Here is a 20,584-nt window from a genome sequence, read left to right as displayed (position 1 = left end):
TTTTACTAATAGAGCTACCGATCTCTGTGTGGAAATAACATAACAATGCTGCCATCTTTTAAAAGTCATTTTTAACACCCCTGTAATTTGGCTCCAAATCTCAGGTGAAAATGTAATTTTGACGCCCCTCTACAAAATAGTGGATTACTCATTAAATATGCATCCATGACATTTAATATTTTGGCTTTCAGTGCTATTTATGTTTGCCTTTCTTTAGGAAAAGTATGAAAATAATAAAAAATTTGAGCTGGGAAGTTTCTGAAATGTGGTTAATTTATTTTTGTGCTCTGCTCCAGGCTTCACTCCTCCTGGCATGGATCGCTCGTCTCCGGAGAACAGTCCCGTACACGGATTGGTGCGAAAGGCGTCCATAACCACCGGAGCAAACATTCCCATCATCACAGAGCTCGGTGAGAATCACTCACTTTTAAGCCCAAACTAATACATTTATTCATCAAGGATGCATTAAATTTATCAAAAGGGACAATTTGTCACCAAGTGTTGGTAAAATGAGTCACAATGAGCAAATGTTCAAAAATTTATTATTTTTTAATTTTACATCCTCTATTAAAAGACCATGAAAATGATGTATCATTTGTTGGAATCGGACAAAAAATGACTGAGTTACACCTGTTTGAAGTCGATGGAGTCAATTTAGAGAAAAACTGAGGTTTCAAAGCAAAATCACCAGCAACATTACATCTTTTTCTCCACATCTTTTCTTAATTATCATTACTAGATTAATAATCACAATATAGCAATTTTTTATTTTATCTTTGTTGTTATAAATAAGAACCGATGCAAAAAAATGAATAAAAGTGTGTTACCGACTTTTTTCATTTTACATCTAAACATAAGCATTCAAGTAAGAAAAACAAATAGTAAAATGTAAAAATCACTTAAGTGTGTTCATTAAATATAAACTGATTATTAAAACTAAATAAGCAGTTCAATCAAGCAGCGATTCCCTCTTTTCTTTTATTGTTTGATTAACAATAATGACACAGATGCCTTTATTAAAACATAGTGTAATGCACGGATCTAATATACTGTAATGTCACACATCCGATGTTTTTCCCGGATTTATTAACAGATTATGTTGAATACTTAAATATATTAAGCACGCTTTGGATGAGAGGCAGTGCGAGAAGCGAGCGGAGAAAAGGTAATCCTCTCAGAAAGAGTACAAATAAAGATACTTTTAAATATTTAATTGCTATTTAGAGCATTGGGATCACTAAACGAGGGCTTTATGAACTCATGTTTGTGAAAATCTCAAAATCAACCAATATGTTTTATTTTATTTTTTATTTTTAATTTTTTTGCCCGTAGCTCAAAATTAGCTTGTGCACATTGCTACTCATTTTGCCATCACGGGTCACATTTATAATGTTACAAAAGATTTCTATTTCAAATAAATGCTGTTCTTTTGAACTTTCTATTCATTAAAAAAAAAAAAAAATCCTGAAAAATAAAACGTGTCACGGTATGTGCGGTATAATATTATTTAATTTGCCTGAGCTAACATGAACTAACAATGAACAGCTGAATTTTTTATTAATTAATTTCAAGGTTACTATAGTTAACTAAAGATAAAAACATAAACATTTATTTCAAGTAATGAAAGATTTGACTTAAAATTAAATTAAATTAATAATTATTGTTAGTAAATGTTGAAATAAGCATTAACGAAGATAAATAAATGATAGTTTAACTAATGTAGCTTACTAATGTTAACAAATGGAACCTTATTGTAAAAAGTCCTACTGACCCCAAAGCATCTGAGTGTGGACGGCTGTTTTATTAACAGTTCCTGAAAATAACTTAGAAGCTAGTTTCTAGGTTTATGGTTGCAAGTGTAAAACAACTAAACGGCTGGTTTTGGTAACTGGTTGTTTTATGCTGCTAGCTAAAACAGACAAGTTGCTGCCCCTGGTTTCTCTGAGCCAGGACAAGAGCAGCGGGAACAACATCCCAATGATAACGGAGCTGGGTAAGAACGGCTGCTGTTCCGGTGGCTCTGTGGAGCTTTCTGCTCTTCTTCTGTTGCTCTCTGCTGGTTTTCTCTGTTGGCATGAGCGTTTCTGCAGCATGCTGTGAATCCTGTGTGCTTCTGTGTGGCGAGACGCGCTGCTGGTTCGTGTCAAACCGATCGACAAACCTGTCGTCTGTTCAGAAATGATCTGTCACTCCGTTACGTGTTTCTGAGTGTCTCTGACAGGAAACTCAAAGGCTCAGGGTCCGAAATGAACTTCCTGCCGCTTCTGACAATCAATCAACAACATTTCTGGCCATAAATTATCCATTTTTAACCAATAAATATCATTCAATATTATACATTTTTTTTTAAATATATTTTCAATTAGTTTTTATTTTATTTTTATTTTATTTTTTATTGAAATATTAATATGTTTTAAAATTAAATCTAATAATGTTTTAAAATTAAATCTAAAAATAAAAAAATTCAAATATTGATAAAAACTATAATAGTTTTAAATAAATGATTTTTACTGACCATGAAACTGCATTTTACATCATTTTATTGGTTAATGTGAAGAATTAGTTTTTATTTTATATTTAAATTGTTTTTGACAGTTTTTGTTTTGGTCATATATACAGTATATACAGTATATTAATGTTCTTATTGATCTTTCCATTTGACTTCAAATACATTTCTTAGTACATTTACCAGCAATGTGAGTTTTATTTTATTTAGTTGCCAAAGTTTATGCATTTTCATTTTATTTACTTGCCATGAAAATAATTTCAAAATTTAAAAAAAAGTCTTAAATGTCAACGTTTATGCAAATTATGAATTTTTGAATGTATTTTTTATATTTTCTGTTGACATTTTTTTTTAAGTTTTAGTAATTTTGCTGTGCATTTTTGTCATTTTTATTATTATTACTATTTTTTTATTGTCTATAGTTTTTATAAATTTTTATTTCAGTTAGTTATTTTTGTACATCAAGTTAAGCTAAATGAAAATGAGAAATATTGCTAAACTAGCTAAAATAAATAAGTTAATTGTTTTTTTTATATATTTAAATTTAGTTCAAGTTTGTTGCATTTTAAGTAAAACGTTAATTGACTGATGGATTGATTGACAGTTTTAGTTAATGTCTCGGTTAGGTATGTAACCCTCGTTCCCTGAAGGAGAGAACGGAGACGTTACATCAGCAGCGACTCGCCAGATCTCAGCTTTCAGTGTTAACAGAATCCTTCAGTCGCTGCTGACGTAACTGACTGAAAGAGAACTGTTATAACCTTTCTTTTGTCATGTTTTATCAGACTGACTCATAATACATATCATCACATCATGTTTCTGCTTAAAGGTCTGAAGAAAACCTTCATCTAGATTTACTTTAGTGCTGAAAAAAAAAAGAGTTCATTTTTGACCCTGTGTTGTCCTGTTATTTTCTGTGAAAATTGTGTAATTTGTCCTGTTACTTTTGTGCTGAAAAAATTCAAATTGTGTAAGACTCCTCATTAGTTCATTTTTGACCCTGTGTTGTCCTGTTATTTTCTGTGAAAATTGTGTAAGACTCCTCATTTAATGAAACACATTCCTAACAGTCTGTGTCTGTGTCTGTGTGTGTGTGTGTGTGTGTGTGTGTGTGTGTGTGTGTGTGTGTGTGTGTGTGTCTGCAGTGAACGACTCAAATGTCCAGTTTCTGGACCAGGACGATGACGACGATCCCGACACGGAGCTGTACCTCACGCAGCCGTTCGCCTGCGGGACAGCGTTCGCCGTCAGCGTGCTGGATTCATTAATGAGTGCCGTAAGTGAACGCAAACACAGTGCTGTCAGGCCTCGCGCACTGCTCCGCGTCTGTGATGTACGGTGGCTCTGCAACTTAAGAAAACGCATGCAAAGCACCTGCAAATTAAGAAAACATCTTCATCAGTCTGACAGCACATGTGCTGCAAATTCTCACAACACAAACAAATGAAGAAATGCACAAGCAGCACAGAGCACAACAAAACTACCCCAACAAATCTAACATTTTTACCATGTTTGGCATATTGATTTACCATTTATATAACCACAGTTGTACAAATACCAAGGTTAAACTATGGATTGTGTAGTTAATCCATGGTTAATTTGTATATGGTGTAACTATAGTAACCAGTTTTTGTTTTTATTTAGTTTTTATATAATAAATGGAGGTAACACTTTATTGTTACACACATTAAATGTACTTCCTATTATAATAACAATTAATTATGCATAATTACATGCAAGTAACAATAATCCTAACCCTAACCATATAGTAAGTACATGTAGTTAATTAATATTACTCAGTACTTATATGTATAACTACGCTGTGACAAGGACACCTTAAAATAAAGTGTTACCTAAATGTATTTATCACTTAATTAATTTTAATAGTAAAACAATAGGCAATGGTTGATTTTTGTGGGGAAAATTGTAAAAGTAAGTTAGCCAGCTTATAAGGAAGCTATAAGGAAGGATGTTAAAATAAACAAAAACCTCACCTTTAGAGCAAACATTGGTAAATATGTCCCAGCCATGTTCATCACTTCTGTAACCATTTCTAAGGTGGTGCCTGTTTGTAGCGAGTTTCTGTTTTTGCAGCGCGCTACTTTATTTGGATGTGTTTTATTTGCAGTGAGTGTGTTGTCAGATTAATGAAGATGTTTTTGTAATTTGCATGTGTTTTTTATTTGCAGCGTGTTGAGCTGTCTCGTCCACAGCAGTAACGCTCCTCTCTCTCTCTCTGTCTCTGTCTCAGACGTACTTCAATGATAACATTCTGACTCTGATCCGGACGCTGGTGACCGGCGGAGCCACGCCGGAGCTGGAGGGTCTGCTGGCGGAGGAGAACGCGCTGCGTGGAGGATACAGCACACCGCAAACACTGGCCAACAGAGACCGCTGCCGCGTCGCACAGCTGGCGCTTTACGACGGACCCTTCGCTGATCTGGGGGTGAGACTGACATCTCTTACTTCTTCATTTGCTTCATGTTTAACCCTCAGGTGCTGCTTGTGTGGAGGTCAAAAATTACCCTTTTTTATTATTATTTCAATGAAACGTACAATATGTTAGTTAGATAATGTTTTTTATTTAACATTTTGTATATATAGAGGAATTTATGGTACTAAATTATATTTATAGAATAGTTCTGATACATTTATTATACCTATCAACCACTTTTTGAGCATAGACATGAAAATGAAATTACTGACTTGTAAATGAAAATGAAATTTCCAACTGGTTAAATCTTGGCTAAAGCTCATAACTTAACTCCAACTCATAAATCTTGAATGCTTTGGAGCACAGACTCAAGATTTTTTAAAGAAGACACTTGGCAAATTATAGAAGTGAATATTACATATTTATATGAATATTACATTTTATGTGAAAAATTTATTTCCCAAAACGGATATATTTTTTTTACTCTTAAAAATGTGTGAAATAACTCTAAAGAAGTTGTGTTCCAAATTTGAGGTTGATATTGAAGAAAGAGCTTTCAGTGTTTATTTATTTATTTGTTTGTTTATTTGTTTGTTTGGGTGCAGTACCAAACATTTCCACTAGATGAAATTTGCTTTCCTTTTTTTTTTCTTTTTTTTTGTTATCATAACAAGTGGCAAAAACCTTAAAGTGGTCCTGAAAAAAAAAAGTGTCACACTTATACTCCTCGCAGTCAAAAATGACCACATTGGAAATGAATGGCAAACAAATTTCATCTTGTGGAAATGTTTGGTGCTGCACAAAAAAATCTTGTTTTTTGTGATATCAACCTCAAATTTGGAACACAGCTTGTTTAGATGTATGGCTTTGATTTTTTGGCAGTTTTATAGTAACACATGATTTGAAAAAAATATGTTTTATATAAAATTTTTAAATATAAAACAGGACTTTCTGGATGTTTGGAGGCCTGAGAGTCAAATACTACAGTTTTTTGAATCTATTTTAGTAAATATCACCATATAATGTTTATGCTTGTGTTTTCAGGATGGAGGCTGTTATGGTGATTTATTCTGTAAAGCGTTGAAGACGTACAACATGTTGTGTTTTGGAATCTATCGATTAAGAGACGCACATCTGGGAGCACCCAGCCAGTGCACTAAACGGTGAGTGGACCAGCTTTACTAGCTTTACTATGTGGTCGGTAATATTTTTTATGTTTTTGAAAAGAATTCTCTTCTGCTCAACAAGGCTGCATTTATTTGATCAAAAACACAGTGATATTACTATAATCTAAAACAGCTGTTTTCTATGTGAATCTCTGTTAAACTGTAATTTATTCCTGTGATGCGCAGCTGAATTTTCAGCATCATTACTCCAGTCTTCAGTGTCACATGATCTTCAGAAATCATTCTAATATGATGATTTTCTGCTCAAAAAAACATTTCTGATTATCATCAGTGGAGTGGTGTGTAAAATGATGTAAAACAAACATTTCATGGATTTTTGAAATAAAGAAAAATCTGTATAATTCAGTAAATTACAAAAGATAAAATAAATGGACAATACATGCAAAAATACACAAAATAAAAAACAAATGCACCAAATATAAAGAGCATGGTGGAGAAAGTGTCTATGTTTCAACCAACAATTTGCATTTTTAGTTAATATTACATTAAAATATTACAAGTCAGTAAAAATACTAAATATTAAATTATTGGTATATTAATAATATTACATGTTCTGATCATATAAATTGCAGTGAAAATACAAATAGACTACAACATTAAAATGTATTTTTCTTTTATCAATCAGTTGCATTCAAAACATAAATTAATGAACAATACATACTAGAAATACACTGTACAAAATACAAAAGAAAATATAAAATAACTTGTACATATTTCAGTTGAACAAAATCAATATCAGGTTCAATATAGTTCAAAAGAATAGAAGTTATTTGAAATATAGTTTTTTCTAAATTTAGGTGTAAAATTTTGGAATTCATTGCCTGATAATTTAAAATAATCTATCGCAAATTATAATATTTTTTTAAAAAGCTACAAAATCTTGGTTGATATAGCATAAACTTGTTGTCATATTTAGTGTAGTTATATTATACATTTGTGTACTTATATGTGTTATTTCAGTTTCATCTACGTTTATTGCATCTGTCCCTTACAAATAAAACATTAACAAAAATTGTATTATAAAACGAATCGTTCCGGTCCTTGATTCTGATTGGTTGAGCCGCGTTCGAAGCTGTTGTAAATTACTCTACAAACACACACCTTTGTTTACTTCTGTGTGTTGCTCGGCAACCACTTTGTTACAATTGTTTCTGAGGAACTACATTGTTTGGTGGAAGAATACTGTTTTTATTAATATCATTACACTTTATTTGCTCTGTTTTATTTTGTGAAACCTTACTGCGTAAATGGAATAACCGTTTAATAAAAGCAATAAGCCCCGTGAAGCTGTTATAAATTCACTGTAAACCACGGCTTCTTGTGGATTATTGCTTTAATCAATTTAACGCATCCTTTTTCTTTAGTAGATTGTAACTTTTTTGTTACATGTCAAATTAAAATGTTGCCAAATACTGTTTCTCCCGTGACAGATACGTGATCACGAATCCTCCATACGACTTCGAGCTGGTGCCTACAGATCTGATCTTCTGCCTGATGCAGTTTGACCACAACGCTGGCCAGACGCGCACCAACCTGTCGTCTCACTCCACCTACTGCCCCAGCAAGAAGAGCCCATCCGCCCTCTCCATCCCCTCATCCGCCCGGCCGGGACGCAGCCGGAGCCGCAACCCGCGCGACAAACAGAAGTACGTTCCTCTGTAAGCGTCAATGCGGACTCTCATCACAAACGCAAATCCCGGACTTTATTTTTTTACACGTATCAAATGTTTACTTCGCACATCATCTTTAGCATACTAGAAGTTGCATCTGTATAAAGCACCGGCCAGCGTTTACACCACAAACCACGATCAGTACGTCTTACACGGGTAACACTGCGTTGGGTTAATGAACCAGTTTTACCATTTTGCACTTTAACTGCACTTTAATCCTACAGTATGACCTGACGAACGCTCATGTGCTTCATCATCCTAATATTCCTCATAGAACACATCTGCTGTCTCATGTTACCCACATACAGTGGCTCCAAACGTCTGACGGCTTGCATTTTGAGTTAATAAAAAATTACATTCAATTATTCAGTCAGTAGATTTAAATTTAAATATTTAAATGTAAATATTAAACTAATAATATTAATAAACATTTTTCTTTTTTTTTGCAATTTGTATTTTTTTAATATTAGAGAAATTGATTTTTGAACCGTTTCAGAACTCAAATAATGTAAAACAAACATTTTGTGGATTTTAGGAATAAAGAAAATTAAATCTATTGCAGATACATGAAATAAATGAACAGTACATACTTGAAATATGCTGACAAATACACCAAATATAAAGGACATGATGAATACACATTTGAATTGATATTTTGCAATTTTAGTTATTAAAATCAATAAAAACATTAAATAGTAAATAAATAATATTAATAAATACATTTTCTGATCATATAAATTGCAGTTAAAATTTGCATTTAAATTAACTTGAATTTATTTTTAATTATGTAATACAAACATTTCATGCATTTTAGGAATGGAGAAAAAACTGCACAGTTCAATCCATTATAAAACATAAAATAAATGAACAATACATACTAGAAATATACAAAATATGCCATAAAATGAATCAAATATAAAGGTCACATGGGCAAAGTGTGCATATTTTAATTGATGTTTTGCATTTTGAGCTACTAAAAATACATTTAAATTTTACAATTTAATAAAGATATTAAATAATAAATTAATGTTAATAAAGAATATTAAATTTTCTAATCATAGACTGCGGTGAAAATTTAAATAAAACTTAAAATGTAAACTTTAAAATACAAATTTTGTCATTTGTGATGTATTTTTGAACAATTTAGATTATTTTGTAGATTTTTCAACAGAAAAAAAACTGTACAATTTTAATCAGTTGCAGATCCATAAAATAAATGAACCATACTATACAAAATGCAAAACAAATGCACCAAATACGTATAAAGTTCATGATGAAAAAATGGCATATATTTTAATTGAACAAAACCATTATGAATGTCACAAAACATTTTGATTAGTGACAGAGAAATCTAAAATATTACTCAATTATATGTTATAACATTTTGCAAATTTCAAAATTTCACACATTTTTACCAACTGTACTTACACATCACTATAACTATACTATATATATATCTGTGTGCTCATAACGAATGTTAGTATTTTTCAAATGTTTTATTTTCCATTCACTGCCTTCTTGAGACGACAGATGACAGAATGAGAGTTTAATCACCTCAGCCTTGACAGAAAGAGAGTCATCTGACAAATGTTTTATCTTCCACTCAAAATCTTTTCCATATTTCTAAGGCTGTTAAACTCTTTTTGGACTGAACTCGTGCTGTTTGGTTGGTTGGTATAACTCACGTGATATATGATAGTGTTGCGAAGCTGCAAGAATAAAGTTGTTTGATGAGTATTTGTAAAGAAGCAAGCGGGACGTTTGTTTGCTTTCTATGTTTAATTCACGTTCATTGCTATAGTAAGACGCTCACACCAAAGTTTTGAGTCTCTAAATATCACGTGTAAGAGATTTTTCTTATATGATTATAATGAACTAGTGTATGCGATATCTTAAACATAATAAAAGTATTTTTTTTTCTGTATTGATGATGTGACGTCTTTGCTTTTAAGACACTTAAAGCATCTGCTTTTGGGTCAGGACCTCATTTTCATTGATATTCCTATTATTATTTAAAAAAATAAAAAAATAGTGCTTTTCGTGTATTTTTTTATTGTATTACTTTTTATTTTAGAATATTAAAATTAAATTTTTGATTTTAATAATTTTATGTAATTATAATAATTTTATATACTGTAAATTGATAACTATTTTAAACCTAAAGTACAAATATATTTGTAAATACCTTTACAGTATGTTTGTGTGTGTATATATACATCTATATATACACACACATAATCTTTATTATTTTAGTGATTTAATTATGATTATTTTATTATTTAAAATTATTTAATGATTTTGTATAAATTGATTACATTTTTGAAACATAAGTACAAATACATTTGTAAATACTTGCATATTTTTTAATTTGATAAATTTTACATTTTAGTTTTAATTTTATTATTTTAATAATTTAATGCTATTAGTATAATGTTAATTATTTAATGATGTTTTTTATATATTGATATTTTTTTTAACCTAAGTATACTTGTGCATATATATATATATATATATATATATATATATATATAAATATATAATTATTATATATTATTTAGTATTTTATTTTTATTCTAATGATTTTATTTTTGTAATTAGATTTTATTTTAATTTATTTTTAGAAATGTGTAAATTATTTAGTATTTTATTTTTATTCTAATGATTTTATTTTTGTAAATTGCTAAATATTTTTAAACTCGTGCACCAATATGAATAAGTATATATGTGTTTGTGTGTGTAAAAAAGATTGAGTTCCCTCAGAAAATCAGGACATTTGAACTTACTCCGTTTGCTCTCTCTTTAAAGTGCACCCAGGACGAATAAAGGGGTTTCAGGTATGGAACTAAATGCATGTCATTACTGCAACCATCTCTCATAATTCCGATGGTTATGAGCTGAAACCTGCATTGAATCCGTCATGCCAGCATTAATTCTTTGCTTTCTGACTGAAAGCAAAGCAGCTTTTGGCGGTTCTGGCTGTTTTGCTGAAGGTCATCTCTGCGGTGCATGTTTCTCCAGATCCAGGGCTCTGCTGTAGTTCAGTAGTTGTTTTGATCTCTTGATATCTATGATCTGTCATAACACTGAGAATGCTTTTTCCATTGCAAGCCTCTGTAGAGATTTAGCTCGCGTGTCTGTAGTACATACTCTGTAGTATGCATGGTTTTGATTTCCAAATATATGAGCATGATTACAGCAAAATCATTTGAAAGCAGTTCTTACAATGTAAATGGCCTTCACCAAAAAAATAATAAATAAATAAAACAAAACAAAACAACATTTTGCATTAAAAAAAAAAAAAAATTCTGGTGAAGTTGCTGGAGAAACTGCTCGTTTTTTTTTTTTTTTTTTTTGCAACAAATTTAGATTGATTTGAAACAAAATTAAGAAAAAAAAAACTTTGCTTATGACTTTTTAAATTCAATGTTAAAATACATATTTTGCAAAACAAATCAAAAAAAAAAAAAATTAAACACAAAAACACATAATTTCAACCAAAAAAAAAAAAAAAAAAAACTTATACACAAACACTAATACAACACTTAGACACACAGACTTATTTGCATTTTTAAAAAAAATTTGGGTTGTTGTAAATGGAAGGTTGTTATACATTTTTTTTTACTGTATTATTATTTATTTGGCGTAGTTTTAATTTATTAAGTTTATAGTTTTTATAATACTTCAATTGAAAAAAAAAAACTTTTTACAATTAGAAAGCTTACAGTCTTATTATTCAGTATTCACTAGAATTTTAGTTAAGCCTTAAAATTATTAAGTTTGTCATTTTTTTTTTAAATATTGGAATAAATTTTATTTTAATAAGTTAAGTTTAAAACCTTTTAGTTCTTTTAATCACTACCAATACATAATAACTTACAGTCTTATTATTATATTAATAGAGTTTTAAAGCCTTAAAATTTTATCTTATTTTATTTTTAATTGGATAATAATTTTAATAAGTTAATCAAACACTTGCTATCATGACTTATTGATCATATATTTTTTTTTAGTTATTTTTTTATAGATATTTATATATTTTTTTTTTTTTTTTTTGCGCTGAAAACTAAATAAATTGTTAATGTAAAGTTTATTAAATGTTAAAGTAACACATTTTTATGGTGCTAATTTTAGTTAATATTATAATACTATAATAACCCTGCTATGAATTCATTATGTAATGATGTATTGAAACATTTCAAAACTCATCAGCGCATGAGATGGAGCTTGTGTAGCTGAATTTGCTTTCATGTACTTGTGCACTTCATGCTTCAGACGTACAGTAAATGATTTCAATGATTCTGCAGATAAAAACTGGTACACAGACGAACCTGAGAACAGCTTCCCTAGAAACACACAAACTAAACACACCAACACACACACAGCCAATCAGACCAATCAGTACAAATCCACCAGCAACATCATCCAGCCAATCAGAGAAGTGGAGGAGGAGCCTTGAGACGACCTCATCTGGACTCACCTGATCACAGACGGATCATCAGATCTGCTGACTGGAAACCAGTTGAGAACCACTGGTTTTGGAAATAAGTATCAGAGTTGCTAAATAGAGTGTTATAGATCTAGAAGAGATAAGCGTAGAATGTACTGCACTTAATTCTAACTATGAGCTAAATGCATATAAAGAAGTTTTCCTAGATATTAGCAGGCACATAATTGGCTTTACATCACTCACAACAGCACAGAGTTGTCATTATCTGGGAAACCAGCCAAGGAGCGTCAGGATTGGATCAGGCTATCTGCCACAGATCGAGAAGAGCGGGCGCAGGTCCTCCCTCGGCCTGGCTCGGGATTGGCCACCGAATCCAAAACCAATCCAGATGCTGGGACACATTAAATCTAGAAAATCAACTAGGATGATAGCTGGATCAGAAGGCAGCTTCGCCGTGTTCTTGTACCAATGATTATGCACTGTAGCAATAAATCTGCTGCTTCACTTGAGATGTGTTTGGATAACTGTGCATTTTAATTGGGTTTAATCAGCTTCATGTCAGTAATGTGAGGATAGAGGTTCAGGTTCATGGCCTGTATAACGTTAAACGTCCTTTGGAGAAGAATGAAACGCATTCCACATCTTGTGCCGATGGATTTGATCTGCAGTGTTTCTTTAGCTGTTTGCTTTCAATCTGAGCTTTTTACTGTTAATATCAAAGTGCTGTACACCTTTTTTTTCGCCTTGAGCTTCTGTTCACTTCTTCAGTCATTCCAGTGTTGCATATTAAACTCTGATCAGGTTAATCGTGTGCTTTATTTATATACACGTCACATGAGCCTTAACAGAGCTGATCTGAGATCAGCAGAGCCGGACTCGAGGGAGGACCTGCAAAAGACCCGCTCCAGCGAAAAGTGGCCCTGAAATCATCAACAACAACAATTAAAATAGTGCAACGTAGTTTAAGATTAAAGACTGGATGACTGAAGAGTGACATGTATTTGCTCATGGTGTTTGATTTGTACTGTATGTAATTTTAGTGATACACACAAGCAGACGTATTTTAATGAAAATGTCTTAAGCATTAAGTGTGAATCATGTGCTTTAATATGTTGAATGAAGAGAGAACTGACTTGTGTGCTGCTGGAGAGTTTAACATTATATACTTGACAACGCAAATACAATATATTATAATGTACAAAAGGCTGTAAATAAAATGTACATGATAAAAATTTATATATTAACATAATAAACATTGATGTAATATTATTATTAACAGTTTTTTAATATTATTAATTCAAGTAATAAAAGATACATGATAAAAGAAAAAAAAAAAAAATAATAAAAATACAAAAAAAATAATAATTTAACTAATAAAAAAAAAAAAATAAACATAAAAAATAAAAAAAAAAATAGAACAATAAAAAAATTAAAAAATATTTTAAAAAAAAAAATAAAAATATAAAGTTTTATGCTTTTAAAAAAAAAAAATTACCGATGAAATAAAACACACTTAAGTTTTTTTTATGCTAAATACAAAAATTGCCAATGAAAAAAAGATCAGTTTATAAAGTTTTATGCTTTTAAAAAAAAAAAATTACATATTAAATAAAAACCATGAACAAACTCATAACCAAATACATACCTACAAAATAAAAATCAAATACAAACTCAGAATCCAAGATATTTTTTAATTACTTGGAAGAAGTGGATTTCGAGCTACAAGAGCAGACAGACAAATAGATAAAGATAGATAAACTATATGGTGGGGAAATGTTTACTACATTAGATTTAGATAGATAGATATAGGCAGACGATATTAGATAGATAGATAGATAGACATACAGACAGACAGACAGACAGACAGACAGAAAGATAGATAGACCAGACAGACATGACAGATAGATAGATAGATAGAAAGATACAAAATAAGTCAATTAAAATAAAAACTTTTCAGTCTCGAAGCTCGATGTACACACTCCATGAGCAGAGTTCATGTGAGAGCATCACACCAGACATGAGACAATGTCACAATCAGCCGAGACACAAACAGCATCCTGCATCAGCACCACGGCAATCAGCATCTCCATGACAACAGGATGCTCTCCCTCCATCAGCAGCAGTCCAGATAAACAGATCCTCCAGCAAAAACAAGCTGCTCATTACCCAGCGTCCGGCTTGATTAAGTGACCCGCACCTCCTGTCCATACAGCCGTCATCAGTCTGAGATCTGAAACCAGTGACCTCTGGGCTCCACATCAGCCAACCTGACAGGAACGGACAAACCTTTACTCCCCTGATAAGAGAACCATGGTTTGTGTCCTTCTTCATTCAGTGGATCTGACAGAGCTCTGATAATGCAGGAAAACACAGAAAATAAAGCCATCAGGATACTGTGACCTGATGTCCATCTCAACTACATACAGGACTAATGAAGCTACAGGACACTGCTACTGCTCAGAGGTTTCTCTTCATATCTCAGCATACAAACTCACAAACACTGCTCATCAAATATCAGAAATGGATTTCAGAGTTCACAAGCGGTTAAAATGTGTGTGCTTTCAGAAAATATACTCAACACTGGCAAACATATACGTACTCAATAAGACTGATATAGTAGTATTTAATTTTTTTTTCTACTTTTAATAAAAAGCAGTGTTAAAAACTGTTGTGAAATGCCACATACACAGTATTTATTTTACATCATTTCATAAGCATGAACTAAGCTGTGAATAAGATAAAGATTTGACAGGCAAATTATTGATACAAAATTGATTGACTGCAAAATGCAATCAAATGCAAATCTATTTTTAAAAAATTCTTATTAAAAAAGACAAAAAGAAATGCAAATTGACTTTTATATATTTTTAAACAAAAACAATAAAAAAAACAATAAAATCACTACCTTCATCAGGCATTTTTAACCTTTTATTTAAAGTTCTAATTAAAAAGCCTAAAATTAGCAATGGTCTCATGACCTTCATTAGGCATTTTTAACTTGAATATGCCTGATGAAGGTCATGAGTCTGGAACACTGTCAATAATTATTTATTTTTGATACTATGTGCAAGTATTGGATTTTCTTTTTGATTTGAAGCCCAAGACACACTGCATCATTTTAATAATGCTATAAGATCACTGCATATCATTACATGCAGGTGTGCAATGATGATTGTTAATTGATTCATTAAAAAAGAGCAAAATGCAAAATTACCCTATTTTTTTAAATTGTAGCAATTTTCTTATTAAAAACAAAAAGACTAAGAAATGCAAAGTGACTATTTTTTTTCTTTTTTTCCAGATGATGCTGAAGTCATCAATCTTGTGTCTGTGTCACAATGCTTCACTGTCTATAAATTTCTCACTCTCCAAATCCATCTCTCGATGACATGTTTGCATTATATTACAGTACGTGACATATTTTTGTGTTTGGGTTTTAAATTTCATGTTTGTTCCTCTCAGTTCCTATTAGGATGCGTTACAGGTGTCCAGATCAAATGAAGCTCCTGCAGGGTGAAAAATGAGAGACGCTGAGCTGGGGATGGAAAGTATTGTGGTATGTAAGCCGATGCTGATCTTTTGCAAGCGATGATCCGTGACATTCACTCCCGCATTATTGATGGCTGCTGGCTTGGGCAGAAATCACATCTGATCATCACAGCCATCAGTTACACACGCGCTGATACAACACTGACGGATCCGCAGCTGATGTTTAATGACGTGTCAGAGACGTCTGGATGGATATCAGGAGACTTTAGCAGGGAAGACATTCACATTTTCTGAATTGTTAATGTGGAATTTTAACTCCATTCTGATTGAATGAGACACTGAAAAATAAAGGAATATACTACTAATATGCTACTGAAATAGTACCATATTTATATATGTATAGTATATGTACATTCTAACATCTTCGCAACACTCAAAAAAAATATATATAAATATAGAGATTTTTTTTAATGCAAAATGACTCTAATTGCGGCAAAATGTAATGAAATGCAAAAGCTCAAAATTTTTCAAATGCTCTACATAAGACTAAAAAAAGTGAAATAAAAAATATAATTAAAAAAAGACTCAAAAATGAGTTTCACTTTTCAAAAAACTATTTTTTTTTTTCAAATTAAAGACAAATTTTCTATGTATTATATATATACACTCACACACACACATATATATTACATATTTCTAATTAAAATAGACCAAAACATGTGAAGTGACTTTAACTTAATTTTTATTAAAAAATACTTTAATTTTTCAAAAAGAAAAAAAATAAACGTCTTTTTTTTTTTTACAAAAAAGACAAAAACATTTACTCAAAAAAGTGTCTCAAATTTTTTTTTTTTTTTTTATAAATTTCTAATTACTGGTCTCATGATCCTAAAAATCAGTCATAAAAAAAAAGTAAAGTGCCAAATATTTTTTTGTAATTAAAAAGTTTATAATTTTCTAAGTTTTTACAATTTTCTAATTACTGGTCTCATGATCCTAAAAATCAGTCATAATGCACATCTTAATGCATAATTCAGAAAGAAAGAGCAAACAGTAAAAGTCTACAAAAGCCACACATTTGCAATTAATGCAAAAACTAGTTGGAAGCTTGTTAATGGAAATAACTGTGCTACTGTCATGCAACTGAAAATAGTTCATGTGTGTTTGTGCACCGGCCGGATCGGCGTCTGTGCATCGCAGAACAACATTGGTTTTAAAGCCCATTAGTTGTTTGCGCGTTGCATCATCTCTGCATCTGCTGTCTGTCTCTCAGCATCAGCACAAACTCAAGCGCTGTCACGAACATTGAGGGATGTCCACAGAAACACAGGAGAGCATTGAGAGACCATGTCAGATTTGTTGCGAGAAGCAGGACAGAAATGCTGCAGCTGCCATATTAATGGTCAGTGTTTCCCATGATGCTGAGCGAGTCTGACATCATATCCTGTCAGCATCACAACAGACAGCCCTTCAGTTACCTGCTGAGTTTCACACCAGCAGTTTCTGCTGCACAACCAAACTGCGGCTCTACAGAAAATAAAGACATTTATGAGTTAAAATGTTAACAATATCAAAATTAAATTATTAATTAATATATTTATATATTAATATTTATATATTTATATATACAGTATATATATATATATATATATATATATATATATATATATATCTATATATATATATATATATATATATACATGCATATGTATACATTATATATACAGTGCCCTCCATAAGTATTGGAAGAGTAAAGACAAAATTTCTCTGTTTACAATCTGTAAATATGATTAAATATGATATGAACAGTTCATGCTATTATTTTATGTTGCTTTATAAAGAACTCCTGCGTGACTGTGACTGTGTTGTTAAATCGTGCATTTCTTATACAACTCACGTTCTTATATCTTGCGGCTCGCCGGACTCACACAGACTCAGTTGAAGTGCAGGTCACAGTGAGGAGATCGGATCCAGACTCTGAGGTGTGAAAGACTGTCATCACGTGTTAATGTGAGGCGTGACACGCCAGTCGAGCTCCGCAGGCGTCTCACAGACCCTCACAGCGAGACCGAGCCGGACCCAGCTGCTCCCGCTGACCCCAACACACGCATGCCACGCGTGTTAATGTGTGTGAAGCTCGAGGGACGTTATGGACGGTCAAAGTCTCTTCTCAGAAAGACATGTCACTGCATCTGTTTATGGCTAAGTAAAAGCTTTAAGAGATTTGATGTAACATTGCATCAGTGTCTCAGCAATGGATGCTCTGCAGTGAATGGGTGCCGTCAGAATGAGAGTCCAAACAGCTGATAAAAACATCACAATAATACACAAGTAATCCACAGCACTCCAGTCCATCACTTAACATCTGGAGAAGACAAAAGCTGTGTGTTTGTAAGAAACAACTCCATCATTAGGACATTTTCAACTTCAAACCATAGCTAAAATATGAGTCTATAATCCATAATAACACTTCCTCCAGTGAAAAAGTCCATCTGCTGTTGTCTCTCACATCAAAATCCAGACACATATTTGTTTAGAGCTGTTTAAACGCTGCTTGATCCGTGCTGATTTCTCTCCTGATTCACACCAGAACACTTTTTCACTGGAGGAAGTGTTATTATGGATTATGGACTCGTATTGTAGTAAAAAAATGTCTTAATGCTTGATTTGTTTCATCTTTTGTCTTCTCCAGATGTTAACTGATGGACTGGAGTGCTGTGGATTACTTGCGGATTATTGGATTATTGTGATGTTTTTATCAGCTGTTTGGACTCTCATTCTGACGGCACCCATTCACTGCAGAGCATCCATTGATGAGACACTGATGCAATGCTACATTTCTCCTAATCTTGGATGACCTGGGGATGAGCACATTTTCAGCAAATTTTCATTTTTGGGTGAACTGTTCCTCTTAGCTTAATCAACAGCATTTGCAGAAAATTATTTTGACTCTTAAAATCAATCAAAAATTACATTTACTCTAATGCACTTACACATGCATTGCGATAAACACACAAAGAATGACCTGTGCCCACTGAACACATAATCTGCACAGTGGTTTAGCACCTGAATGACACAATTTAAGCAAATCAGGTAATCAGATGAAAAAATGCATGCAAATCAGAAGCAAAAAGTTCAGTGCAATATGCATGTCACATTTCCCATACTACAGGCCGGTTTCTGAGTGATGTTGTAATGCATTGCACAAAAAGCATTCTCTCTTTTTTTTCATCCAGATTTCAGGTTTGTGTTACTATGAATTTCAACCTTCCAGAGCAGAATGACAGGCACTAACTGTAATCATACATTAGATTTGATCAGACAGCCTCTGCGGCAGCCGCTCGAGCCAAACACACCCGCTGTTACTGCCGCTCACAGACGAAACCAAGATACTTTAATTGGGTTGTTAATTGATTTTCCTGTCAAGCATTAGTACCATGATGGATGGCTCATTTTCTTCGAGTGCTGAACACACACACACACACACATGTGCGTGCACACACACACACAGCAGATCTCCAGCAGTCCAGTCTTTAATGCCGCTTCTCATCCACTGTCAGATGTGGGATTTTTCTACTTGATATTCTCATAAAGGGTTTCCAGTGCCTGATCCTTGAAAGATGACATACAGTTTAAAGAAACAAACTGGTTTTTGCTTTTTTGTTTGTTTGTTTGATTTTACAGTAGCTTTAGTGTTCAATTGTCTATTATTAGCAACCAAAATGCAAATAATAGATGATGCTCTGAAATGCCAGACTTAGCAAAATAAAACATAATTGACAGGGTTGCACACACTAATACTAGCAGACAGGTTTTATCTTTATGTAATATAGAAACTGGTCCTTTGATGCATTTTATTGGCATTGTCATTAGCAGTGAGTTTGGAATTACAGCCTCTGTACTGTATATCATTTTATCTAAAACAATTTAAAAAAATTAAACATAACATCAATTCTTTTAAAATAAAAATTTTTATGCCTTTTATATGCATTTAATTACAATACCATTCAAAAAGTTTTTTTTGAGTCCCTTTTGCTCACCGAGGATGAATTTATTTTATCAAAAATACAGTAAAAATGTGAAATATTATTACAATTTAAAACAGCTGTTTTCTATGTGAATACCGATTAAACTGAAGATTTGATGCTCAAGAAACATCAATTATCACATTATTATCAATGTTGAACACAGTTGTGCTGCACAATATTTTTGTGGAAACTGTGATACATTTTATTTTCAGGTTTCATTATTTTTTTATTAAATAATTAGATTTTTTTCTTTTTAAAAACAACATTTATTTAAAATAAAAAGTTTTTTATTAAATTAATGCATCAATGCTGAATAAAAATATAAATTTTTTTCTATTAAAAAATAATAAATTACATAAATATTTCTATGGTTTTGTTTTACATTCATGCTTTAAAAAAGTAGTTGTGATGTTTATGATGTTCTTCTCAAATATGATGATGACTACTCAAAGTGAAGAAGAAAATGGTTCATAAGTTCATGTTTGTCCTGGATCTCCGTCTCTGAAGACTGACGGTCTGTTTTGCTGTTCAGTGTCAGAGTCACTTCATCTTATTGGAGAAGATCCCTCAAACCAGAACATACGAGGCTCTCGCACGGCTCTCTTTGAATCATCACCCTGACTCAGAACATATTGCTTTTTCAATAAGGCTTATGAGAGCGAAAGCCTGTCCAAATCTGACCTGCCAATGAACTTGTACAGGTGGTTAAACTAATGAAAGTAGAGAGGGTTCATAATGCTTCTCAGAGTCTACAAGACTCTCATTTCCTTAAGAAGAACTGATGCATTGTCTTTTCCGAGATTTAAAGGAATAAATAAGCCAA

The 20,584-nt window shown here is 32.1% G+C and overlaps 1 protein-coding gene across 1 annotated transcript in view; it reads left to right on the top strand.

Annotated features, from left to right (window-relative positions):
- The window catches only part of LOC109096456 (calcium-activated potassium channel subunit alpha-1-like), an 81,636-nt gene extending 68,171 nt beyond the window's left edge, over positions 1 to 13,465 (top strand). Inside the window, 7 exon segments of the mRNA XM_042734836.1 lie at positions 297 to 410; positions 3,652 to 3,782; positions 4,758 to 4,952; positions 5,985 to 6,103; positions 7,558 to 7,773; positions 10,603 to 10,631; positions 12,102 to 13,465. Coding sequence (XP_042590770.1) covers positions 297 to 410; positions 3,652 to 3,782; positions 4,758 to 4,952; positions 5,985 to 6,103; positions 7,558 to 7,773; positions 10,603 to 10,631; positions 12,102 to 12,253 — 956 coding nt within the window. The 3' untranslated portion in view covers positions 12,254 to 13,465.
- The last annotated feature ends 7,119 nt before the right edge of the window (positions 13,466 to 20,584 follow it).

This window comes from Cyprinus carpio, chromosome B12 (assembly GCF_018340385.1).
Source record: "Cyprinus carpio isolate SPL01 chromosome B12, ASM1834038v1, whole genome shotgun sequence".
Classification (NCBI taxonomy): Eukaryota; Metazoa; Chordata; class Actinopteri; order Cypriniformes; family Cyprinidae; genus Cyprinus; species Cyprinus carpio.
Note: the sequence above shows the minus strand (reverse complement) of the source record. Positions and strands in the feature narration are given on the sequence as shown.